Source organism: Apostichopus japonicus, chromosome 9 (genome assembly GCF_037975245.1).
Source record: "Apostichopus japonicus isolate 1M-3 chromosome 9, ASM3797524v1, whole genome shotgun sequence".
Classification (NCBI taxonomy): domain Eukaryota; kingdom Metazoa; phylum Echinodermata; class Holothuroidea; order Aspidochirotida; family Stichopodidae; genus Apostichopus; species Apostichopus japonicus.
The window spans coordinates 36,388,071-36,405,063 of record NC_092569.1 but is presented as its reverse complement, the minus strand read 5'-3'; the positions used below and the strand labels follow the sequence as shown (position 1 = coordinate 36,405,063).

Genomic DNA, 16,993 nt, shown 5'->3' with positions numbered 1-16,993 from the left:
GATCTGGGTCTGATGACAACTCAAGTTCTCCTGATACACTAATATTGTTGTGATTTATAAACGGCATTACTGCCATATGCATGCTCACTGGTCACCAGAAGTCTGTCATATATAGGCTACCATGAAGGATCATCACAACATCTCTGAAACCCTTTACGAAGTACGCGGATACAAATGTTTTTTGAAAACGTCATTTACATTCTTTGTCCTCTTTTCAAGAGAAACTTGGTACCCGAGGAGTAGGAAAATTGATCAATCGGAGAATAGGGGTATAGGGGGGAGGGTGCAGAAACCTCGAAAGGTATGGAATATGTGACTTTGCTTTGCATAGCAACAACAAATTTTTCTCAAGACGTGTCATATGAAAGAAGATAATTAACCCTTGACATCTTACGAGCTGTCACAGTCTAACTGGGTGTTGGAGGGACAAACAGCCAATTGAGAGTAAGCAATTTTCATTGAATATTCATATTGTATAGGTATCGTCTACCAATCGACCACTCAGCGGCTTCCAGAGTTACAACTTGATATTTGATATGATGTGAACACGAAATTTGTACATAACTTTCACATTGTATAATCACAATCGTTGATCTTGAATATGCATGAAACATTACATACGTCAGCCACATAATGACCAATGAAAAGTCACTACATGTGTGTCTTTGTTGGATATCACTCTATCAAGATGGTAATAAGTACTGGCAAACTCATTAAATCTTCATTATAGTATCACAGAGACGGCAAGACATACATATATGATATATACCAATTAACCATCACAGGAAAAGACACATTTGATAAACTTAGATTGTTTTTCCCTTTCCGCTTCTGGATTTGTTCAAAATGGAGAAAGGAGGATTAAAGCAGTGTCGATCACCTTTTCTTATTCATCTTCTGATTGCTGTCATTTTGCTTCTTGGAGGAAGGTCTCAAGGTAGGCATAATTTTACATTACATGCATAATTTTTAATAATGATATGTGAGTTAGTATCCATGAATGTACAATCAAAAAAAGTGTTCTGTATTATAACAACCGTGTCGACATAAGTTTAGACCTAATTTATTGCCTACAAGTATTTACTTCAGAAATGCATAATGTCAAATTTATCTTTTCTTCTTCTGGGTCCGGACCTCCAGACCCCCTACATGAGAGTTCCCTTCAACGACCCCAGGGTCATACCCGTGATCTCCGTATAAAAGCAAAGGTGAACTGTTATATGCTATACTTCCAGCCCAACTGGGCTGTACGAATAAAAGCCAGCGTTGCCAGTTAGGCGCCAAAAAATGAAAAATTTCGCGGTTTTTAAATTTCATTAGCAGTAGGAAAATAAAAAGTCCGGCCAAGCAGGGTTTTTTTTCGGGGGGCGGAGAAAATTTTGTAGGGGCTTACCAATTTAAGAGAAATATTAGCTGAAGTTTTCAAATTCTCCCAAAGAGCATTGATATCAAACATTTCATGTTGTTCGATCAGTCCAACTCAATATAGCTTTGCCTATAGGCTTTGGCAAAACCATTACAATTCTCAACCATACGTTCCACTCCATAGATTCATCCAAGAGGTCCCCAAATCGGCATCAAATTGCAAACAGATCTGAATTTACCATCTGATAAACTGTCATCCTTGGTATAGACAATATTCTTTGCGTTACACATAATATTAGGCTAGACTTATATTAACAGCAAAGACTCTGGAAAAACAGTTCCTGTTTACTTCATGGCTTTTCATCCTCCTCCGAGGCATAAGAGCCAAAATACAATTAACGGGGGGGGGGGGGTAGCACAGATGTCTTTGACATCGACTCTATTGAAGGAGTCTGGGGTTATCCCCCCCCCCCCACCTCTTCCTTAAAAAATCCTTAAAAGCGTCAAATGCTGCATTCGGTGGCATATTGAGATTAAGATTTAGGTCCTGTGCCCGCCACTGTGTATGAACATATAAGTTAGGCTAAATGCTTCCTTTGTAAAGATTGTTTTGTAATGTGGCTCTTACACCTCCTTGGTAGTTTTGTTGTCTGAGATCCATAAGACACTGTAACATCTATAAAAGTCTTCAACTTGCACTGGTTTGGTACTACATGACCTTACCTTCGAGTCCACAACGCGGGTAACAGTTTGCCCTATTTTGTGGTCGCTCCATGCAGTGCTTGTTTTCATTTTGCCCCACTTTTACCCCTAGAACGTTACTAATCAGTGGCGTCGCCAAGGGGGGGGGGGCAGGGGGCACCTGCCCCCTGGAAAACCTAGTGCCCCCCCGAGTGCCCCCCTATCTGAGATTTGGGTTGGTAAAAAAAATATATATAAATTTTGTTATATTCAACTCCCATCACCTGAGTTGGTTTTTCATTCGTATTTTCTTCAAATGAGCTGCGAAAAAATGAAAAAGTTTATCCCTGACTGTCGGGTATCGAAGTCGAAACCCGCGCCATCACATCAGGTGTCGATATTTACATTGAATGTGTCAGTGCTCACGCCATACCAGCGGCTATACACGTCCGCTTCGCTTCGCCGCCATACTCGATGTGTGTTCAAACTTTGGATTGCATGGTGAGATCCCTGATAGGAGCCAATAACGATGCTGGAACCTGTTACATCTTAATAGATAATGGGAGAAAACGAGAAGGACAAGAAAGGAGTCGGGGGTCATGCACACATTAATTCAACAAATGTAGGTTCTATTGATAGGGTTAGGCATAACATCGACAGCATGTGGTTCATATCCTCTGCAAAATTCTGCGCGTTGTTAAAATCATTAACTAAAAAATAGCAATTTCTGGAGATATCTTCAGATCGAAGTTAGCATCAAATGTGGCAACATTTTGCATCTAGCAGGCGCGTATCCAGGGGGTTGGGGGCGCGCTCCCCGAGTAAGAAAAAGAGGAGAGGAAAAAAAGAGAAGAAAAAAAGGGAAAAAATAGGGGGAAAAAGAAGGAGAGAGAGAAAGGGAAGAGAAAGAGGAACAGAGACATCATTACAGCGCTGATCCCTATTATATACACATGACAGGGTAGCCAGTGACGGATCGAGGATTTTGGAAGGGGCTTGCGCCTCACCCTACCCCTTTCACCGACAACTTCATTTTTGATGTTTCCATTTTTCTTCTCTCACTAATGTATCTATATATATACTATGTTTGGTCTATCAAAACGCGTGTGTGTATGGACGCCTTAAACAATAAATTGTGCTATGAAACCACTAAACGTGGATGGTCTCGAACTCGACCGAGTCGTCGGGGAGCATGACGCATTTCGGGAAGGGAGCGACATCACCCCCCCTCCCGAGCATATTTTTTTTATGATATCGCTAGTAATTTCAAAATAGAAAATGCTTAGATGCAACTGGCAAGGCTTGGGATGTGTCATTTCCAGCGATCTGGGAGGCATTTTCGGCCAAAATTTTGTTGTACGCTTCGCGCCAACCCAAGGTTGCGCAATATGCTTAGATAGTTTGCCTACAGACTTCGCCCCTCCCTTGGCAAATTATTCGCTACGCGCCTGTTCGAATTTGTAAAGCAAACAGCAGATGTCACATGATATCAGTGAAAATGGCGGTTCCAAGATGAACTGCCTCAAAACTGTCGATGTGTGTAGTCATAGGAACCCAATCATTGATTTGGGGGGGCTGTAACGACTTGCCCGAAATATAAAACCTAAATTTTTCGCGCGCGAAGCGCGCGTTCAACGTGTTCATGCCAATATCATATAAGCAAGCATCGGTTATTACATCGCATGCAAACGTGTACCGTACGGTCCGTGGAAATAGCGCAGTAAACCGCGGGATGCTGATGTAAACAACGAAATGTTTTATGTAGATTGAGATCAAGCATGGAGGTACAATTATGTCAAATTCTCTTTTACATTAGTAATGGCGAATGGCTTACAACTTGATTTTAATTATCATGGAGATATTTTGTAAACTATTCATTTCCTTTAGCTACATCATTGCAATTTATGTCTTCTCTCAGTAAGAGCCCCCCCCCCTCCCCCCGCCTCCTACGCCTATGTGTGTAGTGTTCGGTTCCGAAAATATCTGGTTTTTGTTTCATTTCCTTAAACCAAGTTTATAATAGCCGTTACATGAGGGATTAATATTGTACACCAATAAATTAACTGTGTCTGAATTTTTCGAAAATTTTTGGACCAACATTCTTCATCATACTTTCCTCTACTTGTGTAATTTTGACCGGTATGTTAGGGGTTGGAGGAGGTTTTTCTATATTGGTTGTCCATGGATGACATTTTTTGCAACATTATGGGTATGTTTTCAAGTGAGTTTATTCACGAGAAATGTGAATATTCAAATTCTGAACAAATAATGGGCTGAAAACCTTCAAAAGTGGTGCTGTCGTGGGCCGCGACGTAAATCACCTACAAAAGCAATGATTCACAGGACATGCGATGAGGTCGAACATGATGTGTGACTGGTGACAATCTTCAAAAAGGTTATGGATGGAAAACAAACTATTGGGAAATACTTGGTTCTCGGGCAAAAGTGTATATCTGGTTGGTCATTTTCAAGCCCGAGAAGTGCCGTTTCCGGTGATCTGGAGGGTATCAAAACCAGAAATTTTCTTGTACGCTCCGCTTAGATAGTAATTCGCGCCCCCCGGATTAGAAAATCCTGGATACGCCCCTGTCTAGCCCATCCTCCGTATGCGAAAATTTTCAAAAGGGGAGGAGGCACCCCCTCTCCTTAGACCCTCCCCCAGGACGGCGATCCGTATCCAACTAAGTGCCCCCCATGAAATGCTGGTGCCCCCCCTGTGCCCCCCAGACTGAAAAGTCTGGTGACGCCACTGTTACTAATTGCCCTTTTGAATTCATCAACGTTCCTTTCTGCCATTTCACAGGCAGAGGGAATAAGTCTTAAATATACTGCAACCATTATTGCTATCGTCCAGTGAAAAATGTGGAGGGGCGGAAGTATCATTCCGCCCCCCGGTTCGCAAGTCAGAAAACCCCTTTTTCATTTCCAAATGAGAAAAAAAATCTCATTTGGAGCACCAAATTGCATCTAAGGCCAGGTGAAAATACAAAATTAAGTTTACAAAATGGAGTGGGTGTTGAAGTGTGCTATATTGCACCAAATTGCATCTGAGGCCACCTGGAAATGCAAAAAATTCCAAATTCCTTAGACCCCTCCCCCAGGCCGGCCATCAGTCTTCAGCCCCCGTTCAGGACTGCATCCCTGCTCCAGCAGTATATATGTATCCTGTATTACCTGGTACTTATATGTTGTACAAGGATGAAGAGAGCATGAGCAATGAATGTTGCTTATATAGTTAATGGAACATTACAATGCAATTATTGATCTAACATTCATGTGTTGTATACAGTGATTATAGCTTTGTCCATTTCAATATCAGAGAGTGTTTTTGAAAAGTACTGATCAAATCTTTTGTAGTTTGCAGTTGAAGATGTAACTATTGATTAATATCATAATTAAATTTAATTCACGAGCGAACTTTGCACCAAATAACAATATTTTATTTACACCTGCATTATGAAGTAAAATTTGTAAATTATTCCAAATCTTAGCCGAGTGAGCACAATCATAAAATAAATGTTCAATGGTTTCAGTATATTCTTGACAAATATCACAATTATCAGAAGTGATAACTTTTATGAAATGCAAATACTTGTTAGTTGGAATATTCCTATGCAACAGTCTATATTGAAATCATGTAAGTTTAACGTCACTTGAACACCGAAAAGGGACAAAACAATAAAAAGACCAATCTTTTTTACTGATATCAATAGTCTGGCACCACTTAATATAGGATTTGTGCTCATAACTTGACAACTCCAGCAATCTATTGTAAACTGCTTTAGAACAAAAAGAACTACTTGCATGCAGAGTATTTATATAACTATTATTAGGAAAAATAACCCTTAAAATTGTATCATTGGATAAACCCTTCCATTTTTTCCTAAATAGAGCTGATAATACCATAATACTCCAAAAAATTGGTTGATATGTTAAACTCTTGAGTAAAATTATCAAAAGTATAAAAAGTACCATTACTAATCAAATCGCCAATAATACGTATACCCTTGTCATACCAACGCTTGTAATATACTGGGCTATTTCCAATTTTAAATAAACTGCTATTCCAAATTGGCAATATTAGCATAGTAGTATCATTGTAAATAGTAGAGAAAACATCATGAATAAAGTATGTGTAGTTTCAAAAAGGTTCTTTCAAAAAGGATTACAGATTTTTGAACTCACTAACTTCACATAAAAATCCCCATTATCAAAGAAAGAGTCAATACTTATATTGTACATACGTAAAATACAGCAGACAAAAAAAGAGCTCTTGCTCTTCAACAAACGACCAAATGAAGAGATCTTAAGAGCAATACAATGTTTACAAAAATCTACCATTTTCAATCCCCCATCGGGGTATCCTTGTATTAATTGTCTTCGAATATACGGTCTGGTTTATTTTTCCACACAAAACATGGTATGCACTCTTTCAATATACTCTGGACTGGGTAATGGGAGCGGTATAATATAGTAATTACACCAAGGCAATAATAAAGATTTAACAATGGTAATGCGACCCAGCACTGTAAGATTACGTTTCTCCCACATCTTTAAAGCATTAAACACTTTAGTCAGTGCATTATCATAGTTCTTATTAATCATACTGGTTAGATTAGTATGAAACACAATCCCCAATAGTGTAAAATAATCACCTTTATTCCAACAGATATTATATTTTTATTGAAAGGAAACAAAGACCATTTCAAACTCCCCCAACCCAACAAGAAGAGACTTGCTAGGCTTTATTTTTAGCCCAGACAAAGAACCACAATAATCGAGCTGTTTCATAATATTAATAAACGATATTTCATCCCCGTGCATGAAAAAGGTTGTTTCATCAGCATACTGAACTAGTTTATGACAGCTTCCTCCAATATCAATACCCTGGATAGAATTATCATTATTAATAAGAATGCTCAATCATTCTACACTTAAAATAAAGAGACATGGAGACAAAGGGTCTCCTTGTCTGCAACCACGATCAATAGAAATGAAAAACCATTTACAAGAACAGAGGAAATAAATGTCACTATAAAAAGTATCAAACCACTGGATAATGGAAGGACCGAACTTAAAAAGGCGGAGTACATTTCTAATGAACCTAATCGAAATAGGCCTACTATCAAAAGCCTTTTCAAAATCAATCCCCCCGAAAATCCCTGGCGTTTGGTCTTCTTCTAATAATGTCATACACTGTACGAATGCTATCACCAATATACCTTGAACTTGATAATTTGGGGAAAAAAGTACTTGACTACATGCGAATGAAAAATTTAAGCTAAAGAAAGGTGTCCAGTCTTTGTTATAGTTTTGGTCGATTATCAATACATCAATCGGATGCATGCATTGGTACGTAGAACATGTATTGACCTTTAGGTTCATTACTGAACTTTAAAACAAGTATGTACAGGTAATTTGCTCTGTTTACATGTTCTACTCAATTACCATGCCAGCACCATTCCATAATGTCTCTCTCTCTATGTTCCCCCAGTAACCTTGACTTGTAATAGTTTCCCTTGCATTGGGTTTAGAGAAAATTGTTCACTGTGTTAGCTCCATGTTGAGGTCAAGCCATGTCCTCCTGGTGAGTCGGTGACTATTTTGGGACTCAGAACTGGATGTTTGCTGTTACCATTTTTCATTTGCTTCATCTCTACAAATGGGCCAAATCTTTTGCAAAAACATAACCTCGTAATGAATGTGTGATGATTTACAAAAGAAAAGTACCAACAAAAATCTTAAGACTGTACATTTTGATCAAATTTATGCACAGTCGGGTTGTAAGAAAGTGAGAAATGTTGCCATATTTCAGTTTATGTTTATGGTATTAATATTGAGTTCATCTGTTTAAATTTGGTTAACAAATCAACCAGTTGCTTTTCAAACCTCAGATTACTATTTTTGAATGGACATCACCTTTGTTAGGCCCATATAGAGAGAGTGTAATGGGTGAGTGCACATCCCTCATCCTCCCGCCACATCCCTCAGTTTCAAAGGTCCACATTTCCCTGAGCAGAGAATGTTTTTTTGTGAATCAGGGAATGTCAGCAAATTGTGGCCAATGTCACAAATTAATGTTGAATTCAATAAAAAAAAAATGTCACCATATTGCAGTAAATGCATAACATCATAGAAACTAACCTGATTGTATGTAGTGTGTTCTTTCACCATGTGTTATATTTAACTGGCAAGTATGAACAACTCAATTAAATTTGTCTGACTAGTTTGTCATACAAACGCGTACTATTCATATACAAAGGCACTTCACAATTTTGGAATCTACAATGTACGTGGTTCTTTTATTGCTACGGTACCTTTGTAAAGTACTCAAGCATATAAACTTCATTACAAAATAGAAAGTTTCAGTGTCCAATCACACAGGATAAATAATATGCATAAAATCAGCACAGTTTACAAAAGTAGACACAAACTCAACATCATGATAAATATGTATGTCATATGTGATAGAGATACTGTCAAAGTCATGAAAAAATACCCCCAGACGGCCAAGAAAATCTCATCCCTCTTGGGATATATCATGTATATTTAGTTAAAGAGGAACATAATCTAAGCATCCTGGTGAAATTTGCATTAAATTTCTATGTACCGTTTTTGAGATATTGACAATTGAAGTTGCCACCTTTCGTACCAAAAGTGAACTTGGAGCAAGGAGGTGTGACGTCATTGTTGCACACTGATAAATAATGTTTTTTTTCCCCTTTAACTTAATTTCATACTCTAATTTCATACTTCACAATTGGATGCATCCATAATGTGAATGTACCATAGGTATTGGTATTTTATAAACTTCACATCCCCTTTAGACAAACTAGTAACCCTATCCAATCCAAGGTCAAATCAATAGACTGAAAAATATTTAAAAAAATATATCAAATTTAAATTTTGATCTGGAATATTGATTTAAGTATTGGAAAGCCTCTTAACATGACCTGTACCTGTAAGGATGGTATTTCAGGTTCAGTGTCACCACTGTTAACAATTGACCTTGAAATATGGAAAGAAAAACAAAAAGAAAGTAACAGATTTAAGATCCTAGTGGTATCATAATGACATCACAGATTTACAATACGACAACTGCTCCCAGACAGGACTTTTTATATGATGATATCATGTCAAATGGAACAATAGATATTTTGGAAATGCCCCTGTTCGAGTGTCCAGGGAATCCTCAAACTTCATCTTCGAATGTAGAGAAAATATCAGTTGTTTACAGTTACTTTGGTTTGAAGCCACTCTTTGCCATCTAGTGAAATTCACTACTCAAAAGAGCGATCTTCCTGCCATTTGGACACTCTGGAAGAATGATTTCTCATCTATGAAACTTGGGAGCGAAAAGTCATGTTTATCGATTATATAAGGTCATAGTCTATGCTTTTGATGTGTTGGTTTATAAAGTCTGAGTACTATGTTGTGTAGTGGAACACTGATCAGGTTCGATCGTTTTTAAACTGGAAGTGTTGATGTCATCTATCACACATTTGGATGTCAGCTTGTTCATCTGGTTTTTGAGCGAAATTTTCTTTGTATTCTGATGAAGTTTGCCAAATTAAAATCTCCCTCACATCGTCAATTTCAGTTTTGGTTTCGTTTCATCTTAACAGCTGACGATTCTCGAGTTCGGGGGCACTTTAAATGCACGAACCCTCAAGACAAGACTTCCGAATCAAACGAAGAGCAAGGTAATATCGGTGATTATAAACGTTTATGTTGAGGTCAAAGTGAAGTTTTGAAGTTGTATGTAACAGACTATATTGGAGGCTTTTGCAAGCTCACATGAGCTTCTTTTGAGACAAGTTTCCCTCAAATCAACTGACTAGTTGCCTTTATCGAAATGTTGTTTACACCTTTGGAGGTTGATCTGATAAGGTTAGTTCAGGATGAAAAGTTTTTGTTTTTGTTTTTTGTGACGACGTTAAATCATAATGATGTAAGGAAAATATCAAAAACTACGAAAGACTGTTGGGTCAGTGAAAGGATGACTTCGAGCAGACCTTTAATCTTGAAAAGTTATAGAAAAAGGAAACAGTTTTAGGCTAGTACTGTGATGTTTCTTTGGCTATTCCGATTTCCAAGGTGGTTGGCTATATAAGATATAGGTACGCTTTAAAAGTTATGGAAAACGCAGTTAAAGCTAAATTGATAATGACATTGCTTCCTCAGTGCTGGCTTAAATGTTAATATTTTGGACCAAAACATGTTCTTTGACTTCATATAAACAACATTGTATCATTGGTTGATATTATTAGATCACATTGTTGCTTGACAAACATCTATACACCTTGTAAGTCATTCTTCATATCATTTGAGGCCACAACATTGCTTCTCCTTTGCACCACTTTAAGCACATATATGACTCGTTTGTGATCATATTATGTTGTACCTTTCATACGTACATACTGAACACCTAGGCCTAATTTGTATTGTCTTTGCTAATTCATGGTAAAAATCATCTCTTCTTGAGACAAAATTATTGTATGTGTTTATGAAAACAGCATGGCATCCTTTGTTTTTATTAAACACCATTTTTGCCATGACAAACTCTAACTCCTTGTTAGTTACACTACGTATTATTAGAGGCCACAATTCATTGTACATGTGCTTTATCACGTTTTTGTATTGCATCGCAACATGAGCTGACTTAACAATGGTCTCTGCATGTTAGACTACATAGTCCAGCCACTTTAATTAATGAGACTCAGATGATTACCACTGTGCAATAGAATTACAACCTTGACTGATAGAAATATATAAATTTTTAAATAGTCTACAACATATCAACATTAATTCTGTACCTAAAGCCATCCTTTAAGCTCTCTGCTCACTGCCCCGACTGACCGACGTGACCCGACTGACCGGCAATGACCCCACTGACCGACGTGACCCGACTGACGACGTGACCCGACTGACGACGTGACCCGACTGACCGACATGACCTAACACTACTGCACTGTTATGACCTAAGTTTCAATAGTGGTAAAGACCCATATAGTCTTTTAACTGACCCCTGCACATTTGAACTACATATATTAAGGATGCGTGAAGACGTCCTCGTTAAGCTAGGTCACATGTGTCATGCAAAATTATTTCTCCATTTATAACTTTGCATAATTGGTTAAAACTGTTCAATGTCTGTACTGGTATATATACATATATATACCTGCTCTTTCAAACCTTTCCACTAACAACTTTTAAAGCTCTTAATCAGTATTTTATTTCCTTTCACATTTATTTTGACCTACTGATAGCTACCGATCTGTACTCAAGCAAACCTGTGGAGACCACCCCAAAGCAAACTACTAGCAGTGAAACAACTGGCTCGACTGTCAGGGAAGGTACAGTAAATGTAGATGTTAGGTATGCAAGGGAAGAAGGAAGGATTCATGCTTACAAGTACACCTGAGCCTCTTTCGTAGAAACCATATGCCACATTGTCTTTCATTGGCATCCTTGGTTGTCTTTATTAAACACCATTTTTGCCATGACAAACTTTAACTCCTTGTAAGTTACTATTAGAGGCCACAACATTGTACATATGTTTAATCACGTGTTTGTATTGCATCACAACATGAGCTGACTTAACAATGGTCTCTGCATGTTTGACTACATAGTCCAGCCACTTTAAGTAATGAGACTCAGATGATTACCACTGTGCAATAGAATTACAACCTTGACTGATAGAAATATATACATTTTTAAATAGTGTACAACATATCAACATTAATTCTGTACCTAAAGCCATCCTTTAAGCTAGCTACTCACTGCCCCGACTGACCGAAGTGACCCGACTGACTGACGTGACCTGACCCGACTCTATTGTTATGACCTAATTTTCAATAGCGGTTAAGAACCATATTGTCTTTCAACTGACCCCTGTATGTTTAGGTCTAAACTACATGTAATGATGAGTGAAGACGTCCTCGTTAAGTTAGGTCACTTGTGTCATTCAAACTAATTTCTCCTTTTATACCTTTGCATTGGTTAAAACATATATTGCAAACACTGTGGCGAAAAATGTTGGTATCATTTCTAAGTTGAAACACTATTTTCCTCAGAATATTCTTAGAATGCTTTACCAAACATTAGATTTCCCCTCATTTTTCATACTGCTCTATAATTTGGTGTGACACCCATAATGTTTATCTTCACCCTCTTGAAATCCTACAAAAGAAACTCATTCGTCATATAACTCATTCTGAATATCGTGAACACACCAGCTCACTTTTCAAATTGCTCAACTTATTAAAATTTAGCGATATTGTTGTAGCCACATTCTTTTACAGTGCTTGGAATGGCTTACTTCCTGCAGCCTTCCATGACTTCTTTACTATTATCAGCGCCATACATAGTCACCGCACTAGAAGTGCCGTGCTATGAGGACATGGAATGATCGAACTGCTACTATAAAATCTAAACCATCTCAAGAAACATTTAGAAAAAACGCTAAAAAAAGAAGTCATTTCTCATTATTGGTACATCGTTTATATCGTATGTTATTAATTATTCCTTATTAAGACATTAATTATATTTTCATTTATGTATATATGTATTTTCTTTCTTTCTTTCTTTCTTTCTTTCTTTCTTTCTTTCTTTCTTTCTTTCTTTCTTTCTTTCTTTCTTTCTTTCTTTCTTTCTTTCTTTCTTTCTTTCTTTCTTTCTTTCTTTCTTTCTTTCTTTCTTTCTTTCTTTCTTTCTTTCTTTCTTTCTTTCTTTCTTTCTTTCTTTCTTTCTTTCTTTCTTTCTTTCTTTCTTTCTTTCTTTCTTTCTTTCTTTCTTTCTTTCTTTCTTTCTTTCTTTCTTTCTTTCTTTCTTTCTTTCTTTCTTTCTTTCTTTCTTGGGAGTCCTTTACCTTGTTAAGCCTGAATTGGCTTTTTAGAGGACTTCCAACCACATGTATATATTTATTATCTGTGGAAAATCAAATAAATCAAATCAAATCAAAACTGTTCAATGTCTGTACTGGTATGTATATATACTTTCATGTCATTATCCAACAGGCCACAAACCTGCTCTTTCAAACCTTTCCAATAACAGTTGTGAAAGCTCTAAATCAATATTTTATTTCCTGTCACATTTATTTTGACCTACTGATAGCTACCAATCTGTACTCAAGCAAACCTGTGGAGACCACCCCAATGCAAACTACTAGCAGTGAAACAACTGGCTCGACTGTCAGGGAAGGTACAGTAAATGTAGATGTTAGGTATGCAAGGGAAGAAGGAAGGATTCATGCTTACAAGTACACCTGAGCCTCTTTCGTAGAAACCATATGCCACATTGTCTTTCATTGGCATCCTTGGTTGTCTTTATTAAACACCATTTTTGCCATGACAAACTTTAACTCCTTGTAAGTTACTATTAGAGGCCACAACATTGTACATATGTTTAATCACGTGTTTGTATTGCATCACAACATGAGCTGACTTAACAATGGTCTCTGCATGTTTGACTACATAGTCCAGCCACTTTAAGTAATGAGACTCAGATGATTACCACTGTGCAATAGAATTACAACCTTGACTGATAGAAATATATACATTTTTAAATAGTGTACAACATATCAACATTAATTCTGTACCTAAAGCCATCCTTTAAGCTAGCTACTCACTGCCCCGACTGACCGAAGTGACCCGACTGACTGACGTGACCTGACCCGACTCTATTGTTATGACCTAATTTTCAATAGCGGTTAAGAACCATATTGTCTTTCAACTGACCCCTGTATGTTTAGGTCTAAACTACATGTAATGATGAGTGAAGACGTCCTCGTTAAGTTAGGTCACTTGTGTCATTCAAACTAATTTCTCCTTTTATACCTTTGCATTGGTTAAAACATATATTGCAAACACTGTGGCGAAAAATGTTGGTATCATTTCTAAGTTGAAACACTATTTTCCTCAGAATATTCTTAGAATGCTTTACCAAACATTAGATTTCCCCTCATTTTTCATACTGCTCTATAATTTGGTGTGACACCCATAATGTTTATCTTCACCCTCTTGAAATCCTACAAAAGAAACTCATTCGTCATATAACTCATTCTGAATATCGTGAACACACCAGCTCACTTTTCAAATTGCTCAACTTATTAAAATTTAGCGATATTGTTGTAGCCACATTCTTTTACAGTGCTTGGAATGGCTTACTTCCTGCAGCCTTCCATGACTTCTTTACTATTATCAGCGCCATACATAGTCACCGCACTAGAAGTGCCGTGCTATGAGGACATGGAATGATCGAACTGCTACTATAAAATCTAAACCATCTCAAGAAACATTTAGAAAAAACGCTAAAAAAAGAAGTCATTTCTCATTATTGGTACATCGTTTATATCGTATGTTATTAATTATTCCTTATTAAGACATTAATTATATTTTCATTTATGTATATATGTATTTTCTTTCTTTCTTTCTTTCTTTCTTTCTTTCTTTCTTTCTTTCTTTCTTTCTTTCTTTCTTTCTTTCTTTCTTTCTTTCTTTCTTTCTTTCTTTCTTTCTTTCTTTCTTTCTTTCTTTCTTTCTTTCTTTCTTTCTTTCTTTCTTTCTTTCTTTCTTTCTTTCTTTCTTTCTTTCTTTCTTTCTTTCTTTCTTTCTTTCTTTCTTTCTTTCTTTCTTTCTTTCTTTCTTGGGAGTCCTTTACCTTGTTAAGCCTGAATTGGCTTTTTAGAGGACTTCCAACCACATGTATATATTTATTATCTGTGGAAAATCAAATAAATCAAATCAAATCAAAACTGTTCAATGTCTGTACTGGTATGTATATATACTTTCATGTCATTATCCAACAGGCCACAAACCTGCTCTTTCAAACCTTTCCAATAACAGTTGTGAAAGCTCTAAATCAATATTTTATTTCCTGTCACATTTATTTTGACCTACTGATAGCTACCAATCTGTACTCAAGCAAACCTGTGGAGACCACCCCAATGCAAACTACTAGCAGTGAAACAACTGGCTCGACTGTCAGGGAAGGTACAGTAAATGTAGATGTTAGGTATGTAAGGGAAGAAGGAAGGATTCATGCTTACTAGTTCACTTGAGCTTCTTTCTTTGCGACCATTGCCACATTGTCTTTTATTGATTTTTGTTACACTTTTTGGATCTGAAATGTGTTTATAAAAACAGCATGGCATCCTTGGTTGTTTTTATTAAACACCATTTTTGCCATGACAAACTCTAACTCCTTGTTAGTTACACTACGTATTATTAGAGGCCACAACATTGTACATGTGTTAAATTGGTGAGACTCAGATGATTAATGTGCAATAGAAATAAAACCTTTACTGATAGAAATACACATGATTAGATGGTCTACAACATATCAAAACTAATTCTGTACCTAAAGCCATCCTTTAAGCTAGCTACCCACTGCCCCGACTAACCGAAGTGACCCGACTGACCGACAATGACCACACTGGCCGACGTGACCCGACTGACTGACGTGACTTGACCCAACTCAGCTGTTATGAACTAATTTTCAATAGTGGTTCGAACCATATTGTCTTTCAACTGACCCCTGTATGTTTAGGTCTAAACTACATGTAATGATGAGTGAAGACGTCCTCGTTAAGTTAGGTCACTTGTGTCATTCAAACTAATTTCTCCATTTATAACTTAATTTGCATTGGTTAAAACTGTTCAATGTCTGTACTAGTATGTTGATAAACTTTCATGTCATTATCCAACTGGCCACAAACCTTCTCTTTCAAACCTTTCCAATAACAGTTTTGAAAGCTCTTAATCAGTGTTTTATTTCCTTTCACATTTATTTTGACCTACTGATAGCTACCAATCTGTACTCAGGCAAACCCGTGGACACCACACCAATGCAAACTACTAGTGGTGATGCATCTGGCTCGACTGTCAGGGAAGGTACAGTAAATGTAGATGTTAGGTATGCAAGGGAAGAAGGAAGGCTTCATGCTTACTAGTTCACCTGAGCTTTCTTTGCGACCATTGCCAAATTGTAAACTATATGGTCAGTCTGTATTGTTAGACCTATAATATTATAGATACAGAGCTATGCATTGGTTCACTGCAATCACCATACCACCTTAACTTCACGCAAAGACAGTAGATTGGCCTCTTGTTTTGTTGGTGTGCGGTAATTAACTCCCTGTGTCCCTTAAGTCGTCTACTGTGTTATACCATGGAGCTATAAATGGCTCCATGGTTATACCGTGGAGCTATTATAGCTCCATGGTTATACATATGCAGTTGTAGTGATAGACACTGTAGTCGCTGTCCGCGTTAGTCAAATTGTAACCACTTTTTCAATCCCAATTATAATCTACAAAGCCGAAACCGCCAAAATTGCCATGTGATCGAGTAAACACCAGTTTTGCATCTTCAGACACTTTCCCCACAAAAGTGTCTGAAGATACAACTGTTCAGGGGAACCATGGCGTAAACTTCAACACATGCCGTAAGTAAGGGAACTTTTTCCTTCTTTCGAGCAGTTAGATTCTCCCGACCTTTCCAAGTATAATTCTCTTTATTTCTGGGGGAATGCGGTCAAACCATCGATGAAAATCACATAGCTGCAGGATAGCAAAATCAGCGAGAGCTTCATCAAAGCTATCCTATGAAAGAAAAGTTAATGCCCTAACCATCCCTAGTTTACCGTATTATATACCATCATAGTTCATACTTGGAATTGTTGGTAGAATTTGTGGCCTAACTTTAGAATCCGTACCATATGAATGGGAAAGCTTACTTCGAATCGGCAGAATAAGGTTAGGTGTTAGAAAGTAAGGTTAAGGAGTAGGGTTAGGGGTTAGGAATAAGGGTTAGGAAGTAGGGAATATGGTTAGGGAGTAGGGTAAGGAAGTAGGGAATAGGGTTAGGAAGTAGCCTAGGGTCGATTGGTACGGATTCTAAATCAATACCGAATTTGTCAATAGGCTGACACGGTAGACAAACCATGA

General features: G+C 37.4%; 1 protein-coding gene across 1 annotated transcript in view; it reads left to right on the top strand.

Moving 5' to 3' along the window:
• The first annotated feature begins 643 nt into the window (after positions 1 to 643).
• The window catches only part of LOC139974035 (fibrinogen-like protein A), a 40,573-nt gene continuing 24,223 nt past the window's right edge, over positions 644 to 16,993 (top strand). The window contains exons 1-6 of the mRNA XM_071980951.1: positions 644 to 937; positions 9,672 to 9,749; positions 11,316 to 11,402; positions 13,162 to 13,248; positions 14,952 to 15,038; positions 15,852 to 15,938. Coding sequence (XP_071837052.1) covers positions 847 to 937; positions 9,672 to 9,749; positions 11,316 to 11,402; positions 13,162 to 13,248; positions 14,952 to 15,038; positions 15,852 to 15,938 — 517 coding nt within the window. The 5' untranslated portion in view covers positions 644 to 846. The remainder of the gene's footprint in view (positions 938 to 9,671; positions 9,750 to 11,315; positions 11,403 to 13,161; positions 13,249 to 14,951; positions 15,039 to 15,851; positions 15,939 to 16,993) is intronic.